A 21,343-nucleotide genomic window follows, 5' to 3' on the forward strand; every position below is an offset into this window, starting at 1 on the left:
CAGTGCTGGTCATCATGACAAATAAATTCATGAGGATATTTTATGTTACAGCAAAACAAGGTTCTTTTAAAATACTTTGAAAAGACAAATGTAACTATTATATTGTAATAACTGTCAGAATATTAAAAACATGATGGAAAATTCACATTACTGTAGAAAAAACAAGGGTCTTGCGCTTGGTTGGTTACTACCATACAGTCTATGGTTACTACTCAGAAATTCTAAAACAGCACAACTTTTATCCAAAGTGCTATGATGCTAACAGTAGATTCAGAGACTCAAACAGTTCAAGCTTGTGCTGCAAACTGATATTTCACCAAGTTAATACATCATGGAGGGTAATCACTGTACCCTTACAGAAATTGAGGAACACAATTAGAAACATAAGTGTTTTGACCTTTCACTGGTCAACAGCAGTTGACTTTGTCCAAAGGCCAGTGTACGTCAGGGCAGAACTAAAAAAGAAAGAAAAGAAATCGGAACCTTAGGCACTGCAAACATCCGTCACAACAATGCTAATGCTAATGCTAATGTTTCTGGGGCTGTAACTACAGAAGCACAGAGATGTTTTGAACAAAATGCTAAAATTCTCACAGTACTGCTGATATTAAGTAGGTAATATTACTAAATTTTACAGCTTAGGTTAGCTTGTTAGCACATATTTGTTGAAAAGCACTTAAGACAAGACAAAGGTTGATGGGAATTATGTCAGCAGTTTTGCGGATATTTGGTTTCTAACCAAAGTATTGAGCAAATTCCAATTTTGGCCTAATGATGACCTGAAGTTTAGGGATCACCAGAGTTACAATAATTCATCCTGAGGGGGGCATGGATGTGCACCAAGCATTCATGACTATCCATCCACCAGCTGTTGAGACATTTTACTAAAAATCAAAAAAGCCAATCTTGTGGTGATGCTAAAAGAAAAGTCAGGAGATCACTAAAAACTGAAAAAAAATAAAACAAATACTGTGCCAAAATCCATCTAGTGAATGTTGCACTATTTCACAGGATAAGTGAAACCAATGACCTGCTGGTACTAGTACTGGAAAAGTCAGGGAATCACCATAGTCTATAGGCTCATCCTCTGGGCTCCATGGATATCTGTAGTGTCATCATTCTCCTTAATACATCCATGGAGACCATAGCAATCTAATTTATCATTAAAACCACAAATGTGACCATGAGGGTCACATTTGTGGTTTTTTGTGACGCTGGAGGAAAAGCTGAGATCACCACAGTCATTAGGATTCATCCTCTGGGGACCATGGATGTCTAAACAAAATTTCATAGCAATCAATCTAATGGTTGTTGAGCTATTACAGTTTGTACTAAAAAAGTTGACAGACTGACCGACATTGCCATAGAGCCACAGCAACAGTATGACTCAAAATAAATGTATCAAGAATGTCACAATGAACTAATCGAAACCTGTACTGAATGGCTGTCAAGTAGAAATATCAATATTCCTCTGTGGTGCGCAGTGCACAAAAGGAAATTCCACTCATATTTGACTCAGATTTTATCTTCTGTCTATAAATAGCATTAACAATAGATGTCACACAATGACCAACCCAAAATCCAAATTATACAGGGCTTAATCAAATACAGCCTAACTGAATGTTTCCATAAAAATATGAAACTTGATTTTCCAAAAATTCAAAATGTTACATATTTGATGGTTTTCAAAAAATGAAATACCAAGTGTAGAGTGTACTATAGCTGCAGATTCACTTTTACATTACAAGAAATTTTATCCTAAAAATCTTCAAATGCTGCAACTGCTTTAGGGAATTGTAATTTTTATCTTATATACTTTTAATGACTTAGCCTCTGGCAGCGTCATGAAGCACTGGACCATGACCAGGTCAACTTTACTTTGAAAAGAATTTTAGTTCTGTTTATCTAATGCATGTGATGGTGTGATGTGGTTTGCAGTAAGAACAGTCTGATTTTGAGACCAGTGTTTCTTCTTTAGGTGTATCAGAATGTTTAGTGGACAAAGTTTAGATGACACACAGATGTACAGCAAGCTCATTTTCATTCCCTTTTGAATTATGCCATCTACTTCCCTTGTCGGGGCTTTTTTTCAGGTCTTATTTTCCACAAAATGAGAACACAAGAGCACAGACTTATTCAGAATGAAAATATAATAAACCCGTCCCCCAAGGTCATTCCTATCTCTCCATGTTGTTATTGTGGGCTTCTAAATGGGCTCAACCATCTCAGACTAAATTGGCTTTGTCAAAGATGGCATCCTTATACATTATTCTGTTATATTTTCAGTGATTATGTAAGATCTGAGACTATTGTATGAAGGTAGTAAACAAAACATGCAATTGCTGCCAGACTTATTATATGCTTCAGTTAGTGCTTAAAAGTTCAGTTCACCCCAGTCACAAACTTTTTCCCCACTTAACCTTGATAGCATCTAGCCTCAGAAATTGTTCCAATTTTTTGTCCAAAGGTTTAAGCTCTTTTGAAAACTCAGTGGGACCTTATTCAAGTGAAGCTTTACTTATTGAAACATCATAAATAAAGTGAATACAAGTGGCCAATCAGTGCACTTGGAAGAAATTCAGCTAAGGCTACAACTAACATTGTTTTCATTATCAAGTTTATTGAGTCAGACGTTACACCTTCATTTTTAGAGAGGAAAGGCCAAAGATCTGTACATTATCTGCGCATGTATATACATTTTATTAACAATTATGGCCATGGCTAATATTGGTGGTTCTTGAAAGATCCATGAAAGAAATTTTCTTCATAGCTAACAGGCAAATATTGAGCTTTCCAGTGGTCACAGGAGCTTCCATCATTCAAGATCATTAAAGTACTTGTATATTTCCTGACCATGTTTCAGTTCAGATGAACAGATGCTGGAAAAGAATGGGGAAAATGTGGTACTAATATTTTTGGGATTACTGCAAATAATTAATATTGTTGAGCAGCTCATGTACTTTGATCATTGGGAGATATTTAAATATCTATAACTTTATGGATAGTAAATTCAGACCGACATACTTCAACAAATCCTGTTGTGCAGCAGCTTCAGGTGATGAAACAGATTAAATATATTTTCTTTAAAAGTGAGTACTTTACCCTCTACTCTATGTCAGATACAACTTACATTAGAAGAAAAAGCAGTGAACTTGTGCTTGCATCCCACAGCGTACAGGCATAGAAAGCTAATCAGTAAAGATCATTCCTCTCCATACTAGAGCTATGTCATATGCACGCCAAACCTGTGTCAACTTTAAATGATAGAAATAGCTGTGGTCAGAGATCCTGGTCTTATCACATCAGACCTAATACCTGTTTCTCACATCTCAGATCCTCATAGAAGCAGCTCCTGCTTCAACTTCAGAACAATAAATGGTGATTGAAGTTATGATACATTAATGCACAGTACATCTTGGCTCATACCCCATGTTGGCGCCTTTCTCAGTTTTGTGTGTGTATGTTTTAACTGTATTGTTCTTTCTTGTTTCTGTACCACTAAACTAAATATATGAATGTATGAATGTTTTGTTACTGTTTTATCACACGGCCAACTTCTTGTTTAATTATGGATGACGGAGTGGGCAGTGCACATCAATAAACAGAAAAGATTTTCATCAAATGAAGCTCAAACCTCTATGGCATTTTGAATTTTGACGTCAACACGTCACAACACCCAGCGGACACCTCTAAACTAGGTCTGTCTGATCATAATATCAAAAAAAAATTTCAGACTGACTAAGCATTTCCCTGTTGTTATCAAGGAAGTCTTTGTTTATTTTCATATGGAGCTGTCATGTAATGATTAATGGTCTCATTTCAAAAATGGTGGATTAGTCACTGTGTCATGTTGACAGATGACATACAGTTCACACAAGTAAAAAATGGCAATAATTATTGGGAATGAGAACTCGAATTAATAACTTCCTTATTCCTTTACAACAAAAACCACAATGTGTCATCATCATAACAAATTGCTGTCATATTTTCTATTGATAACTTAGCAGCTCTATTTGAACCTGAAAAATCTCACATGTATATTTTTGACTTTTTAGCAGCGTGTTTCAAGATTACTGACCATATACATGTTTTACATGTGTAGGGTGCAGCAAAAAACTGCTATTAACCGCGGTGATTACATGGCATTAAGCATGTTCAAACGTAATAATGCTCTCTACCAATTATACGAAGTGTTTTTCTTGTGCAGCCTGTATGTATGAAAGGTTGTGTCATTGTTTAACTAGGGAGTGGACCTCATCTGAGCTAATGCTGTATTTTTCACGGCAACCTTTAAACTATTCAGTATATTCAAATGAAACATTTTCAAGGCAAATACAATCTTTCTGCATTCCCCGTGTTGCCACAGCCCAGTTTTTATGGTTCTACTCTGGGACGGTCCTCCATTAGAGCCATAACACATATCTAGCAGTGTATTAACGCATTCACTTTGCTGACCTCACTTTTATCTCATGCAAATACTCGGGGACATTGCAACATTTTTCAGTACCATGTGTTGATTTTTAGCCTGGCAACCACCAAGATTAATTCCACTGGCCTTTCTGTGTTGACACAAGTGTGTCTTATTTCAGGAACAAAAGGTTTCCCGTTCTAAATATTATACAAGCACATTGTTTTAGGTAACCTTTTATTTTCTGTTCTGATGACCTATTCTCAGCTGTTCCTAAAATGATACTTTTTGGACCAAAGACCAAGAAAAACTTTTTACATGGGTTAGAGAGGGACATATATTCTAAGTAGACCACACATAGCCATCTAAGTTCGAACTGTTTCTGTGTGTGTGAACCATGCTTTTATCGCAATTTAATACATGAAATAGAAAAGAAGCCATGCTAGCAGCTCTGTGAGGCTGTACTCAGGCCAGTGGTAGGGAAGGAAGTACTCAGATCCTTTACTTCAGTAAAAATACTGTATTGAAAAAAATTTGTTTAAGTAAAGACACAAAAGTATTAGCATCAGCATATACTTTAAGTATCAGAAGTAAAAGTACTCATTATGCAGAATGGCCCATAATATGTATTATATATAGAATAATATATATTATATTAATGGGTTATAATTACTGATGCATTAATATGTAAGCATTACTTTAATGCTGTAACTGGTAAGGGATCATTTTACTACTTTGTATACTGTTGGGCAGTTTAATATATATAATAAAACATCATAATTTATTTCTTTATTATATTTTATATTAATAATCTGAATTTGCAAAGTAACTGCGGCTTTCAAAATAAATGTAGTGGAGTAAAAAGTACAATATTTCCCTCTCAAATGAAGTGGAGCAGAGTACAAGGAGCTCAAAATTGTACCTCAGTATTGGAGTAAATGCACTTAGTAACAATCCTGAAATAGTAACACGCTGATGTTTAGCAGGTGTAATGTTTGGGAATGTCATACATTTTGCATGTATTTGGTCATAAACCAGAAATATTGGACACAATACTGGCACTAGATGAAAAGTGAAGAGTTTACCAAAGTTGTACACCAAAGCCTTTAGGATACATTGTCTGGGAACTGACTGGCTGCACAAAATTTTATCCATCAAATTGTTATTGAGATACATCCCTAAAGCCATGCCACTATGGCTAAAAACTCGTATTTACATTGTATTGTTTATTTAATTCCTCTTTAGTTATGACCCATATTAGGGCATCATTCAAAGTCTCTTCCCTCTTTTATTGCGATTGTTCCTCATTCACTATCTCTCTGTGCACACAGTCCAATGTTGCCTCTTCCTAGCTTTGAAGATAAGAACATGGTACATATCACTCTCACATGTACTCTGTCAACACAGCTGCTACTCTGGAAGCAGAAAAAAGCAAGAGTGCAGACACTGAGGGACAGTAAGCTCACTAACCAACTAACCAACCAACCAACCAACCAACCAACCAACTAACTAACTAACCAACTAACCAACTGTTTGGCAGGCCTCCCACACCTCTCTGACATTCAGCTCAGGCAATATGGAGTACTATCATACTGCCTGCATCAGAGTAACATAACTCCTTGGTTACTTAATAAATTGACGTCACATTCCTCCTAGTCACTCCCCTACAACTCTTCAACTTTTATGGCCTGATTTTTCATTTTCCAGTCAATATTGAGTACAAAGCACTTATCAGGACTGACTAATGTTGAAAAATTTTTAATCATCATCACCATTAAATAGAAAATGCAGTTATCTATTAACAGAAAGAGGAGGGATTGGTGCCGAGTCACACAGGTGTTGGGTGTGGAGAAATGGACATAAAGTTCATAAAACTTTGCAATTCACGTTCGCCACCAAACACTCACGAAATGCAACATCTTCTTCTTTTTTTTAATCTGTGGTGATGGGAAGACAGACAGCTTCTCTTTTTGATTTCAGGAAGCAGTTAAATTGCCCTCACATATATGGAAAAGGAAATGAGAGGACATTAGATCACGAATGCATGAGCCAAAGTTATGGGCTAGATTCAAATGCATGTGCAGTGGTGGCAATGGTTATGAAAGCTGCTTTGGTTATGTGGTGGGGGCTGCGCTTTGTGAATATCTAAGTGACGCCTAGTAATATTTATTGGCCGGCTTGTCTAAATGTGTTATGTGTTGAATGTGTTATATCTTATAACATGTTCTTTGAATGTTTGCTCCCTCAAAAGCATATGAATGTAAGCATGTATTCATTTAATGCTGTACTTTTAATGTAACATTGATGTCATATTGTCATGATGTCATATATGATGGTATCACTCCCTTTATTGAGGAAGGTAGCTGACCTTCCTGTATATCACAGATGGTTTTATTGAGACATCATTGCTCATACAGTTTATGTATGAACATATGCTCAAACTGTAACCCTTAACTGAAGAAGACCATTTGTGATTGAGACAGTGTCATGTCCTTGTGGAATGAAAGAAATGGGAACAAGATAGCGGTATCTGGGTATTTTTTTTTTTAAATGTTGAAGTGGCCCCAAACATTGACAATTTTATATCTCTTATGAGAGAAGTTGAAAATAAACTTATGTCGACTTAAATACTGATGCACAAAAGACGGCTATTAATGGATGAAAATGGAGAAAACAGGTTGGAATAATGATATAAAGTATTTGCAACGCTCTCCCAATACTCTCTGCCCAGGCCTGGGTTGAGAATAGTAAATCACTGGATGAAACTCATACTGGTTTGTTCACGCAATTCTACTTCATTTTCAGGAAATGATTGAAAAAAAGGAAAAGAAAGCACTGGTTGTTCTTTTACTTTAAAGGGATCTGGACAGGGAAAGGCTATTTTGAATATTAAGCTCTTGTCAGTTATTGTTTGTATCAGCACCAGCTCTCAGATCAGTGTTTTATGAGGTGAGATGTGATTTTAAAAGGAGTGAATGTGATACATCAAGTCCATTAAACCCTTGTTCCAGGATGAGCTACTGAATGAGCCGCGTGGGAAGCACAGAGACCTGTAAAACAGGCTTCAATTGGAACCTAAATTAGAAATTCAAGCTGAGATAAAGTCCAAGTTTTCCTGAAACATATGATCAATAAAATGTAGACAAAGCCGAACAACAGTTAAAAGGGAGGTGACTCAAGCAACAACATAGAACCTAAAGCATATTTTAACTGCATTAGGCTCTAATAATAATAATAAATAAGTGAGAAACCACAGCCAACAGGCAGACAGCATCCCACTTTAAGACATCACCACCACCCAGTGGTGAAATCAAATACAGCTACATGAACTTCAGTAAGCCTCTTATGTGCTATAATACACTAATGCAGGGCAGACCAGCAGACACTTAGTCATTAACAATATCCCCAGCAACACCTCTGATAAGAACTGATTTCATTCCAGTGTAAACATAAAAATGCATTTGACTAAAGCATTAACATGTTTAACACCACTTACTACATGAAGAGTTCTCGATACGTTTTTTTTTTTTTTATTGTTTTCTCCCTAATCAGTTTTAAATTCACTGGACAAGTACAGTCTTGTGAATGTGTCACAAGAACGTGAAACAACAAAAAAAATGGAAGATATCATCAGCTACAAAATTTGGCGGTGATAAAAAAGGGAAAGAAAGATAGTAAAATAAAATTTATACAGGGGTCAGAATTAAGTAAAGTAAGATGTAGTGTTTTGTACATTTTTTGTAAACAAAAAGCATATTGAAACAATATGGCAAATAAGATGTGGAGGAGGGAAGAGATCCAGCTGAAGAGACTGAACACTGGTTGGCATGAGACATTTACAGAAACCCTTAAGCAACGTCGTGTTAATGGGTCACATAAATGTCATGTTCACAAAAGTAGTCACACAGACACATGACTTTTTTTTATACATACAACAGCATCTCTGCTACATACATCAAATCTTCACTCCTTTGTCCCTGGTTTATTGTGATATGAGGTATATGTGAGGCGAATTCTTGTTTATGCCTCAACCGTTCAACATGGCAACACATCATTTAAGATATTACAGCATTGCATTCACTCTGCCATGTTTAATGATTGCTTAAAACAACAGGCCATCAGGGCGTAAAGGGGTTTAAAGACTCATTCAGCAGAGTGATTTCATTTCCAGCACTCAAGGCCAGTTGTAGCTATGGAAGACAGCGCAATTATTGTCGTCTTTACGAAAAAAAAACCAAAAAAAAAACAAAAAAAACGTACAGCATAAATACATTTAAAAATCAGCAAGAAATTACATCTAACATTTACTACGCAATATCTTGCACCTGTACTTCTCAGAAATAGGCACCCAATTTCCAACGGGACAAATATGCTTGGTACTGCCAGCACACGTGAAAAGTCTAAATGCATACAAATTGTTGGTCAGCCATCTTTTTTTGCTCATACAGCACATGGCTGCCACGGTAACAGCTGAAGAAATAGTCGATCACGAACACATTTTGTCATCAAATTCAATAAGAAAGCAAAGCTGCTAAGTTGGATAACAAATCAAACTAAAACTAGGGGTTTGAATTACATTTACATTATCCCGATTAAATGTTACTGTATTTTAACATCCCCACCCACCCTCCCTCCCTCTCCCCCAAGCTAACCCCTCCCTAAGGAGAAAGAGAAAATGTTAATAAAAAAATCCCACTTTCACATGTCAACCCTCCCCACCCATTAGCCCATATAAACCATGCTACCCAAACAAAGGGTATTCCCAGCATCCATCCAGAATATGTTCCAACCTCATCTGCATTTACCCAAACAACAATGTCTCAGTCAAAAAGCCAGTCCATTCCTGATATTAGAGCTTCCTTGATCCGATGGGGTACTTTACATGATGTACGAAAACGGCTCAAAGTGCTAATTGGATTTTTTTTTTTAAAGAAATAAGAGAACTGAGGAAGAAGAGGAGGGCAGGAAAAAGGGAAGGCCATTCTATCGCTGTCCAACAGCAACCTCTATTGGCCAAAGAAAAGCCCTAACATCACTTTTGTTCTCCAAAAATATACCAAGGACAACATTTACCCCCTGAACCAGCCCTCGTTCTCCCTGTACTTCAACTGGCAGTTCCCCAGAATGATTAAATCTGTTATTTTACATTAATATATATTCTTATAAATATATATAGATATATATATGGCCCTTATTGAAGAAAACATGAGTTTCACATTGACACGAAAGTACCATAATCTCTATATAGCCAAGTAGAAAGTGTTTCAGTGTTCAAGTGAGCTGGCAGCAGTCTGTTTTTGTCACACTCATTCAACAAGTAACAAAACATAAGAAAAATCCTCTTTGAAGTCGCAAACTTCTGAAAACCGTGCTCACTGCACCTCGTAGGCTTCTCCTTTTCCACTTTTTCCTGAGTAATACTTTTAACCTTGTAACAGACAATAACTTCTATGTTTGTTTGTTTTGTTTTTTTTTTTTTTTGTTTTTTTTTTTGCTATTTCAATTCTGGGCTATTCCCTGCCATTACTTCCATTTTCATTTTACAGTTGTAAAGTTGATTGCTCAAACACTTCAGCTCATTGGAAAAGAAAGACGTCCGGCGCTACACTACACTTACTTAAAAAGTACTTTCAGTTCATGATTAATGACTACACCTAATGTCACTAATATGACGAGAATAAACAGTCAATACATATTTAACTTAAAAATAACAGATACTTAAAAAAATTGCATTTGCAAGGAGCCTTGCAGGCTTATTGTGGGGAGAGGAGTGGGCACAAAAACAGAGCATCAGTATAATTAAAATAAAGATGTCACTTAAAAAAAACAATAATAATAATAATATTAATAATAATAATAATAATAATAAAATAGGAGCACTAAAAAATTAAAACAAGAACATCAACTCTAACGACAGTGTGTTCTCTCCCTCTCAGGCTCTCATCTGTAGCTTTGGCTTGTTGGAGTTTTGGAACCTGTACTTACTGGCTCATTGACATCAGATAACAAACTACTATACCCTGAGAATTCAGACACAGGCGTCCGTATCCTGTGATCCACTTCCCCGCTAGAGTCAGTGCCATAAGACAAGCCGCGGCCGTCTGACTTGAACTGGGAGCCAAAGGCCTGGGCAAAGTTTTCTATCTGGTATGAAGGCTTGGAAGAGTCCAGAGGGGCCAGATCCTGCGAGGGAGCCAGAGGGTAGACCGCCGTGCCGTTCTTGACCTGCGGTTGGTCCTTCTGGCTGCTCATTTCAGATTGGCTGATCTGGTAGGAGGAGGGGGGAGTGGAGGAGTGCTGCTTCTCCATCTGGTCAGTGAGCTCCTGAGACGGGGTGAGCTGCTGGTGTGAGGAGGGCTCCAGGCTGCTCAGGTGGAAGCTGTGCTGTGGTGAGGAGCCCGTCAGCATCGCAAAGTGAGACTTTGGCACAGAGGAGGGCAGCGAAGGCGAGGCCACTGACTGGCCAAACCCACACTCCAGTGGGGACGTAGTGTAGATGTTCTTGTCAGCGTAGATGGGGTTTTCTGGGTGGGAACTGGTGAACGGTCCTGAGGCAGAAGGCCCAGGGCCCAGAGGGAAGCTGGTGCTGTGGCTGGTGCGCTCCAAAGCCTGTAGCAGGAAGCGGGAATATTCATGCATCATGACGGTCTTGTCTCCAGATGGGCTGGGGTTCTCGGTGCTGTGGCCAAGGTCAGGCCCGTCTGCTGAGGCAGGGTTCAGCTCCACATGCTGGTCACTGATGTCAAAGTGAACATCGTGGTGCGAGCCGTCTGGTTTCTGTGTGTAGTGGTCAAGGAGGCTCTGCAGCACCTCATCGGGGATCCCTGACTTGTCGAGACTGAGAGGTGTGTCATTGTCCATCACACTGGAAACGACACCCTGGATGACAGTCGGCTGGGAAGACAAATGACTAACACCAACGTCGTACTCACTGCTGGCTCCTCCAGCCACCGCAGGCCCTGATGGGTTTGCATTGTTTGCTGCATGAAGGTAGCGTCTCTTCTTCAGAAACTGCATGGCGTCGTCATAGTTGCTGCTGGTGCCAACTTTGGCCCCATTACTCTGCATGAGGCCAAGTCCATCCATGCCCACACTCTGCTCCAACGGGCCTGCTTTGGCCAGACTCTTGCGATTGGCCTTCTTGAATGCCATCTTTGGAGCTCGGCCCTGGTGGCTCTGCTGCATGCTGGGTCCTGGCTCGGTAGAGGAAGATACTGTTTGATTTTCCATAGAGTATTCATGGATGCTGTAGCCTCCAGATACAGAGTCATGAATGTGTGGTACCCTCGCCGCTCCTCCATCCCCCTTCTTCTTTTTGCGCTCCCCTCCCTCTCCACAATTTTTGGACTTCCCCCTCTTTCTGCCATTGTTCCCAGCATTTCCCTGAGTGATTCCATAGCTGCCATGTCCCATGTCAACACAACCCAGGTCCATCATCCCAGGATCCAGCCCCTTCTTTATGGCTTCTCCACAGGTTCGCTTGTGCTTCAGCAGTCGGTCTGTCCTAGAAAAATACTGAAGGGAACAAACACCAAATGTTGTCTTTAATGCAAATAAAAATAATGAGTAATTTTAAAATGATGGATATACCATATACAACAAAACTTGACTAGCCATGGTCAGTATCACTAAAGTCTGTCATTTTATTTCAATTTTATTTGAAGATTAAGATACTGTTCTTTTATTTTGTTAACATTTTGTCAACCATGTCCACCTTTATTTTGATGACAGATTTAATCCTCCTGGGCATAGATGATACCAGTCTTTGACAAATCTGTTCTGCTGTTCTTCACACTTCACCTTCCACTTTAAAATACTCCAAACGTGTTCTATTGGATTCAAGTCAGGGGACATGTTTGTTTGTTTGTTTAGGATAATTGTCATGTTGGAAAATTCCTCTCCTGCCAAGCTTTTGAGACTGGGACTCCTTATTCCATGTTTGGGTAGATAGATACTCATGCAGCCTCATATCAGCACAGTCCCACCTCCATGCTTAACTGTGAAGTCACGGTGGTAGTCTCCTGGCCATCTGATCCAAACACATTTATTTTGTTTTCATCTGACCAAAGAATGTGCTGCCAACATTCATCAGGCTTCTTTTCATGTTCTTTGGCAAAGTGTAATCTTGCAGTTTTGTGCTAATTTGTGTTTGTTTTTTGCACCTTCTGTTATTGGTAGTATGGCTCTTCCTGTCCCTCCTAACCACTTTCGGCTCATGTTCAGTTGGCCACTCGTACTCCTGTACACTATCACTTCTTCTCAGTCTCTCAGCCTGGTTTCTTACATGTTCTGGCAGTTCCTTACATTGTGGAGCCATGTTGCATTAGACACCACCCAGGCCAACACTGAGAAAGCTGTGGTGTTCAGTAGTTATTTTATAACCTTGTTCATACTATTAGCCATACGTGAAATCAAATTTGTTGCAGTGATCACAGGTAAACTGAGTTTAAATCCCCTACATCTCAACTTGAAAATAATGCAATTATTGTAAGATCACACAGTTTTGAATCATTTAACATTTTAATGATATTACAGTGGGATATACTCAGTTTTTTTGTATATTGTGAAGTATCCCTTTAGATACCCAACAAATAGGAGGAGGTACAGGGTTCACTTACCTGTTGGCAGGTCTCACATCTGTACGGCTTCTCTCCGCTGTGCGTCCTCTTGTGCCTCTCCATGTGATACTTCTGAATGAATCGCATGTTACACTGGTCACAGCTGAATGGCTTCTCTCCTGTCATTACAAAAAACAGCCCAGCTTGAAGTTAGTTATCTTCCATTTTACTGACAAACACGCGATGACTCACAGATTGCATCAGGCCGTTTGTTGTTCTGAACCCTGGTCATTAATCACTTACCACTGTGGATTTTCTCGTGTCGCTGGAGAAGGTACTTCTGAATGAAACTCATGTTGCATTGGCTGCATCTGAAGGGTCTTTCACCTGGAATATATTTATAGTTAGAATGCTGTCTTGCTCTGATGGTCATTACCCTTCTGTGAGAAGGTTGTCTTGGACCAACACTAAATCTGCAAAATAATACGAGCACCTGCACAATATAATGCAATCCAATGGAATAATCACTACTTTATTCATCTCTGTGGTAATTCTTTGGGCCATAGTTAACCAACAATACACACGCACTTCAGCCCAAAAACAGTGCGTTGCAAGTCTATTGCAATGGATTGCATCATATTTCACAGGTGTTCGTGCCACTGTCCTCATCTCTTGGTGAAACACCATCTTTTGTTCTCTCACTGTTGCCTATGGAAACACAATCCAGACTTGTGAAAGAAAATGTTAAATGATTAAATTGATCAATCCAACTTCACAGTCTGAATTTAGACAACTTTTCTAACAATGTAACTGAATTTAATGAAAAGTTAAGTGCTCCTTTACAGCATTTAAGTAAATATTTGCCAAGAGGTTGTAATGAGAGCACAAACAATAATGGACCAGAGTACATGCATAATCTACCTGGAAGTCTAAATATCTAAATGAATAAAGAGACAGATTTTGACCTTGAGCTGATAATACACCTTTAAAATGAAATTTTAACATCAGTGAACATGTAGTTTTGTGAAGACATGAACTATCATGCTATTGGCTAACTATTTTGACACATTACACAAATGGAAAATGAGATAAAAGACAAGGAGGGAATTAAGCTTACAGCTAGGGACAAAAAAACAGAACAAAAAAAACAAAAAAAAAACAAAAACAAAACATAACACTCGATAGGGCATTATAATACAAGCAAATAGTCATCAATCAGGCCAAGGCATCAACTTATCTATTGATATTTTTTATTTTCATAAACACTCAACATTGCTACTGATGTTTGTGCTTCAATTGACCTTACGATCATGAGAAATATATACTTCACTCCGCTGCCCAGTTACAGAGCAGTCCAGCAGCCATCTCTCAATCCTCCTATAACAGCCTACACCAGTCTCATTTCTCGTTTTAGCTGTAAGACACGCAATGTAATGCCTTCATTCCTCATCTGTACCATGAAAACATCACCCTGGCTTCCACACAGTCAAAGCTAAAAAAAGTGTGCGTCCTGATCAGGGTTCAGTTATAAAATCATAGTGTCTCTCCAGCCAAAGAGTCAGTTGCACAGGATGTTTTACTAGCGTCTGGTTCAAAAGAAGTTCAGCTGATTTTGCAACCATTCAGCACTGGAGCTGAGAGCATTGACGCAGCAAACAAAACAAGTCATGCTTGTTCCACGTTGTGCTGCCGTCAGTTTCAATCACAGTATGTTAATTTTGAGAGAATAATGTAATGTAATATTTACAGCCTGTCGTGGACAAGCCACTGAGTTATTGCTTTTTTAATGTTGTTTTACCAAGTACACAGAAAGCTATCTTAGCATAATGTTAAAAAAAAAAAACTGTACAACATTAGTTTGAGTTTCTTCAGCTGACATACTGATGACGTCAACGTTTTCTTCCTTTCACTGATTGTGCAATAACCCTTAACCCTAACCACAACATGACCAAGTGCGAGACAAAGAAAATATGATGGAGGAAATAAGCGCAGAACAACACCTGTGTGAATGAGGACATGTCTGCGTAGGTGATAGGAGCTTCTGAATGATGCAGTGCAGTGTTCACAGATGTGAGGCTTGGTTCCTGGCGACAGGCTGCCTCCATCTGCATCCAGCATCATTGATTGCTGTACAGGAGAAAGACAAGGGTCAGATTCAGTCAACTCTTTATCTACATGAACAATAAAACCCTCTGGAATCTAAGTTTAATATTTGTTTTATTTTTCCAGACTTTTTGTGTTTTGACACCACATGCTTGGTATCCCTTTTTCAGACCAAGCTCAGCTGTATGTCCGACTTTTCATTTTGTCAGGTTAGGTCAGGTAGTACGAAATACAAGAAAAATGAAATGGCATCAATAAAAACAATTTTATCTCTATATTATTCTAAATATTATTATAGAACAGCTTGAAGTTGTAAACAACATTGTTTCACTATTTATACACAAAACATAAGAAATAAAAATCTAATATAGTCTAATCACATGTAAAGTGATTGTATGACAACTCATTTTTGTGGCGTTGTCATTTAAAATCCATGTGCGCCAGTAAATCATTGGAAATATTATTTATTAGGAGGAAATTGTTCTAGTTTTAAATGAAATTTTGTGTAAAAACCCCACATCAACACTTTCAACTGGTTTTCTCTGCTTGTCTCTACTTGATATGTTACATGCTCAGTCTATTCAGCGATGAATAGAGGGTTCAAGTCCATATCCTATATATATATATATATATACATATATAAAAATTCCTGTTGTCTTTAACTTCCTGCTAAAAAAGTAAAAGCATATATTTTTACCAGTAGAAAAATTATTTTACATTATTTTATATCCAATGAGTTAGACATTTCTCTATACAGTAAATAGGTCTCATTATTTTCAGCTGTTATTGACATAAAAAACAAGACTGTATTACAGTTCATTTTGAACCACTGTGTAACTGCTGATTTATAACTGAGTGTGGTGAGGATGAATACTAAAATCTAATCACATTCACAGATACATAAATGTATGACAAACCTTCGCCTCGCTTCTCCTCTTTCTTGGTTTACCCTCCTGTCCATCACCATTTGACCTTCGACCTTTTCTCCCAGTGGGCTCCTTTCCTAACTGACTCGGCAGCTGTGAGGATGACAAAGGGAGAGGGAGAGGGCCGTGAGAGCCGGCCACGACAAGGAAATCACTTGAGTGAAGGTTAAGGACCTTCATTCTAAAACTATCATGCAAACAAGTCCATGTTTGTTGCTCATGCAAACAAACAAACAAAAAAAAGCACTTGGACATCGTCCAGTGATTGTCTGTTGGAGACTCATTGTGCAAGACGTGGTTCCAGTGGGCGGAATAACAATGTCTGAAATTTATGGCTCCTTTATGGATAAGCAGGTTGTAATTCACTGTTAGAGCTTTTCATTTCAAAACAAAGGAATGCACACGCTCACCTCACAAACCAAACTCAACATTCAGAAATATAACTCTTCACTAAGCTTCAGCAGAAACAATCTGTGCAGGGTATTAATTCGGAAAGGAAGAAAATATGCTCTTGATCCCCCTTTTATTCTTTTTGTTTACCTTCCTGCGCTGCCATTTCTTTCTCAGTTAACCCACTACTCCTCACTGCCATATGGAGACTGACAAGGCTAATGCTGGTGCACCTGCTGTTTGAAAAATCAGCCCATTTTTAAGGGTAAAAACATCTTGGCAAAATAAAATACGTCCAATTTTGGCTTGAGTGGTTTGACCTGGGTTAGAAAAGGTGCAACAATTTTGGATCACAAAATAAATAATACTGACTATAGGGCTTATCTCGTCAACATGCCTCTCCTAAGTACATCTGCAACGATCAAGTTTGATCACCAGCTATTTGATCTGCTAATATTTTGATAATCATTTCACTGTTCAAGTGACTTTTAAGTAACACTTCCTGGTTCCAGCTTCATAAACATAACAAACGACAAAACAAGACATTTAAAGATGTCACTAGTCAGTTATGAAATTAATCGTTTGTTGTAGCCCTACATCTAAGAATAAAACAGAATAATGTGAGCTTGACTGAAAAGTTTTACATTTTAAACATGAAATTGTCATGAGAAAACAGTTTTAAAAAGGAAAATGCAGCATACTGGAGACAATAGTTAATTCTGTTTTTCAACATACTTGCATCTACAGCCCTGATGACCTGGGATGACTGGCTATTGTTAGGAGAGTGTGGATGTGTATTTCTATTTGAATGAGCACAAAAGACGTCTGAAATGAATTGCAAGCTCAAACAAGACAGCTGTGTCCTTGCCAAGACGTTTTCATTCACGCTGAGGCTGGATGACATCACCCTTCTACCCAGAAAGAGAAACAGAAGGAGGGAGGAGGAGGGGGCTCATCTATATTTTTCATTTGAAGCTGTCAGTAGATTTATGTCAACATAACCAGTTTCTCATAAGCTTTTCCCTCTCAGGCTTTAAAGTATGAGCTGCCTGAAAACACAGCAGGGTTGTTTTGGGGGCAAATTAAACTAAAATTATTACAGGTTATATCTTTAGATTTTTAAAAACATATATATATTATATATTTAATAAACAACATTTTGAGTAACTTTATAATCACTGTAACATGCGTAACAAATGTTTAATTGTAAGTTATGAGCATCTAGGATTTATATATAAAAGTTAATGTAGTTGCAAGAATTGAACTAGGTGCTCGCACAGAAAAAAAAAAACTGATTTGCAATATTTTTTGCATTTCCAGTCGGTTTTGGACTGCTATTCACATAAAACAGGCAATATGAAGATGTGTCCTAGGACTTTAGGAAATGATGTGATGGGGATTTTTCTCCATTTCCTCCATTTTGTAAACCAAGCAGTTGATTAATCTGAAAATAATTGGCAACTTAATGAGTAAATAATCACTTAGCTGAAGCCCTAGTTCAAAAGTCTTTTTTGTCCGATTAAAAGTGCAAAACCCCAAAATATGATTTTAATATAACTTAAATTATTAAATCGATTGTCAAAAATTAATTTCCCTTAGATTGACTAATTGATTAATCATCTAATTGTTTCAGCTCTAAAATAGATTAATTATGGGAAATGTAGCTATGAGGAATCATACACACTTGATGGCACAGCCATTTATTCAGAAATAAACCAAGCTGACTCCCCTTCATGTTCTGATTTCCTGTCAGGTACTTACGTTGCCCATGTTGAGGTCATGCACCAGCAGGCTCTGGTTGTTACTGACTGTCACCTCCAGCAGCTCCGTGCTCTTCCCCAGCCCTCCAGGGTAGAGCGGCAGGCGATAATCGTGCTCTGACAGCTTCTCTTGCTTGATACCCATGGTGTGAACATAATCTCCCACCCCTGCACAGCCCAGGCTGCCACCCTGGGTGCCCATGCTGCAGTCAGGCGAGTCACGCTCCTTCTTCAGGATCATTTCTTGTGGTGGAAGGTCCTGCATTACAGAGTGGGCGGCCAGCCGGGTGAAACTAGTCACCGGCGGGAGGTGGCTGAACATAATCATGCCAGGGCCGAAATTGGAGTCCATACCCCCGTTGGAGCGCAGGAATTCATTTCCTAGTTTGTCTTGAATGATGTTCATGGTGAAAGCCGGCGGGCAGGAAAACTATGGGGTGGCAATCAGTGTCATCCTGTGAGGAGAATGGGTAACAGGTAAGGTAACAGGAGACAAGTATGAAGCAATCAATCTGTGAGGATACACACAAATAATAATCAGAACACAATTATGGAGCCAGTTAAGCTTGGTCTTCAGGAATCAGTGTCACAGCCTCTGATCTCACAACTGGGCGCTTAGTCGGATTAAAACTGACGGTTTGTGGGTCAACAAAGGGCCACAGTCTGGCACAATGACGATACTAAACAAGTATAAGTAAGTATACTGTACAAAATTCTCTCTTGTAGCTTTCAGTGTGTACATACAGTGGTTTACAGTGCAAAAAGGTCACTGTTACCACCACAGCGCTAGACACAACATGAGACGAGGAATGAGAGGATTGAAGTCATGGTAATCTGTTTGATGGGCCTGTCTGACCCAGTCATCCTATTTGCATGAGCTTATCTGCCAATGAGAGAGCACACAGACTGCACTATAAAGACTGGTGGTGTAATTATGTGACTGCTGAATGAACACAAAGTGCATGTTCTCTAATAGCTCTGAATATGATGTTAAATGCAGATTATTTAGGTGTTGATACAACATGTTATTATTCAAATTACATGTGAGTGTATTAGCTATGACCAAATACAGTTTTGAGAGTAATTTTCCCGCATTGTGTTTTATAGAGGTTACATTAAAATCTATCCACGCGTATTTCCAGCCACTGCATGAACGACCTATCCAGCTAATGAGTGCTGTCTGCCAAATGCCTTCAGCTCTGATGGTGTGCTAGCAGCATTAACCCACTCAGCTAACACAAAGCAAACTTTTAAAAACATAAAACAAGACCTCAGCTACACAAGCTTTCTCAATTGTGTTTCTACAGGCAAACAATACACTGGGGTAAACCCTGTGGTCTGCGTACATTTATGAAAACTACCAAGCTTGTACGCTGTGCAATTAGCTACCTAGCTAACCATCTGGCTAACCACTCTTGCGGGGCCCTTCTTCTTTGTGATGCAGGATCAGGCAATAATTAATATGGCCATGCAATAACAGCCGCAGATCCGCGCTGATGAACACCACAACCGAACAAACGTGAACAGAAAACCAGCCGGAACCTGAGGAAAATCTGTGCTTTTAAACCATTCACACAAAGTTGGTTCGGTATTCGTTAGGCTGAGATTAAAGATTAGTGATTTGGTAGAAGATATCACCACACAGAAGACAAGACAAACAAAATCTGCGAGCTGGAAAAATGGAAAGGACGAGCGCCGGTTTGCGCTTGACAACAAAAGAGACACCACTGTCTTACTTCGTCTGTGCATATTTACAACTGCTTTCTCCAAGTTTCTGGCTTCGTTTCCTGGACAGTTACCGACTGTAAGTGATGGAGCGACCACACAGGCATGACCCATAACAAACGGCCCGCACAACTCCAGCGAACAATGATGCTCGTCCGGCTAGCCGAGACAGGCTAACTTAGCGGCTAACTAGCTGCGCTTTGTTGTCTGTCCCGTCCGAGGAGTTAAACCGCAACAGCGGCCGACTCTGCCACCAAACTTTAACTTTATGGATATCTCTTACCGGTGCAGGAGCATGACCTGCTGTTTTGGCTCGTTTAGTTGGCCCTCAGCTGTCCCTTTCAACATCTAGAGCCAAAACATTGTTTTCCCGCAGCTGCTGGGCTCTTCCATCTTGCCTCGGCGCAGAGGATTCTGGGTCCCACAGGCGGACCCGTCCTGAACAGAGGCACTATAATAAATAAATAACGATTACAACTATAATAATAGCCCAATAATAACACTAATAAAAACCTCACAATATCTTTCCTGTTACATGTAAAGAATATCAAATGGCTACAAATGCTATCCCTAACGGAATTATGCAGTGGATAAAATGCAACTTTGAACAGCCAGAGCTGCAAACAAAAGCCATAAATACTAATAAATAAAAGGAAATACTTTTACACCTGGACGAATAATGAGAAAATGGACCGCTGGGCACAGGCAGGTAAAAGGACCCCCAACCTGAGAGAAACACGTGGCTTATAGTAGTTTTTGTCTCTTTGTTTTAACAATGCTTCTCTTTGGGATCTTTTTTATTTTTGCATCTTTCATGGGCTCAATGACTTTAAAAGAAGAAATATTAACAGTCACTTCATTGCTTAGTAATCCATCCATGCTTTTACAGTAAAATAAATCACTTCACAAGGAAAATGTGTGTGAAACTCCCAGTTTTCTAATATTATGTGACAAAGAAAATTTGTAGATATCATCAACAAATGTGACTTTTGTAAAGAGAAAGAAGACAATAAAACATTTACTTTATAATATTATGGAGAAAATTAATGGAATATTTGGCCAAAGTGAAACAAATCATACAGTTAATTTGGAAGCCAAATATATGATAAAATATCATTCTGTGTTTTGAGAAAAAGAAAAAAATCAAGACTGTCAACCTATTAATCTCATTAGGTAAATCCACATTTTCAAAAATCTCACCCATCCATCAAACTATTCATTATTGAATTTAGAAATGACATTGATACTGTAAAAGTTACTAATAATAAGAAAAGTATAGGCACTTTCTTTGAGAGGTTTTTTTAAAAAAAAAAAAAAAGATTTAATGTAGAATGCCTTCTTATCTTCTTTTGCATTATAATGTTACTACTGGAAAGCTAATTTTATACATTACACAGTATGCTGGTATGCAGCCTAAGGACAGAGGGTGTATACTGTATAGATTGCAATGCCTCTATCAATAATGCCTAATTT

General features: G+C 38.6%; 1 protein-coding gene across 1 annotated transcript; it reads right to left on the reverse strand.

Moving 5' to 3' along the window:
- Window positions 1-9,105: 9,105 nt before the first annotated feature.
- LOC111217566 (zinc finger protein 281-like) lies at window positions 9,106-20,319 on the reverse strand. Its single transcript, XM_022739500.1, has 7 exons — window positions 20,154-20,319; window positions 18,147-18,600; window positions 15,987-16,088; window positions 14,967-15,093; window positions 13,270-13,353; window positions 13,027-13,145; window positions 9,106-11,923 (listed from the first exon to the last, which is right to left on the reverse strand). Exons 2-7 carry the CDS (start codon window positions 18,549-18,551, stop codon window positions 10,349-10,351), a joined length of 2,412 nt encoding a protein of 803 aa, XP_022595221.1. The 5' UTR covers window positions 18,552-18,600; window positions 20,154-20,319; the 3' UTR covers window positions 9,106-10,348.
- Window positions 20,320-21,343: the final 1,024 nt, after the last annotated feature.

This window comes from Seriola dumerili, unplaced genomic scaffold (assembly GCF_002260705.1).
Source record: "Seriola dumerili isolate Sdu_G_001 unplaced genomic scaffold, Sdu_1.0 BDQW01000044.1, whole genome shotgun sequence".
In the NCBI taxonomy this organism is placed as follows: Eukaryota; Metazoa; Chordata; class Actinopteri; order Carangiformes; family Carangidae; genus Seriola; species Seriola dumerili.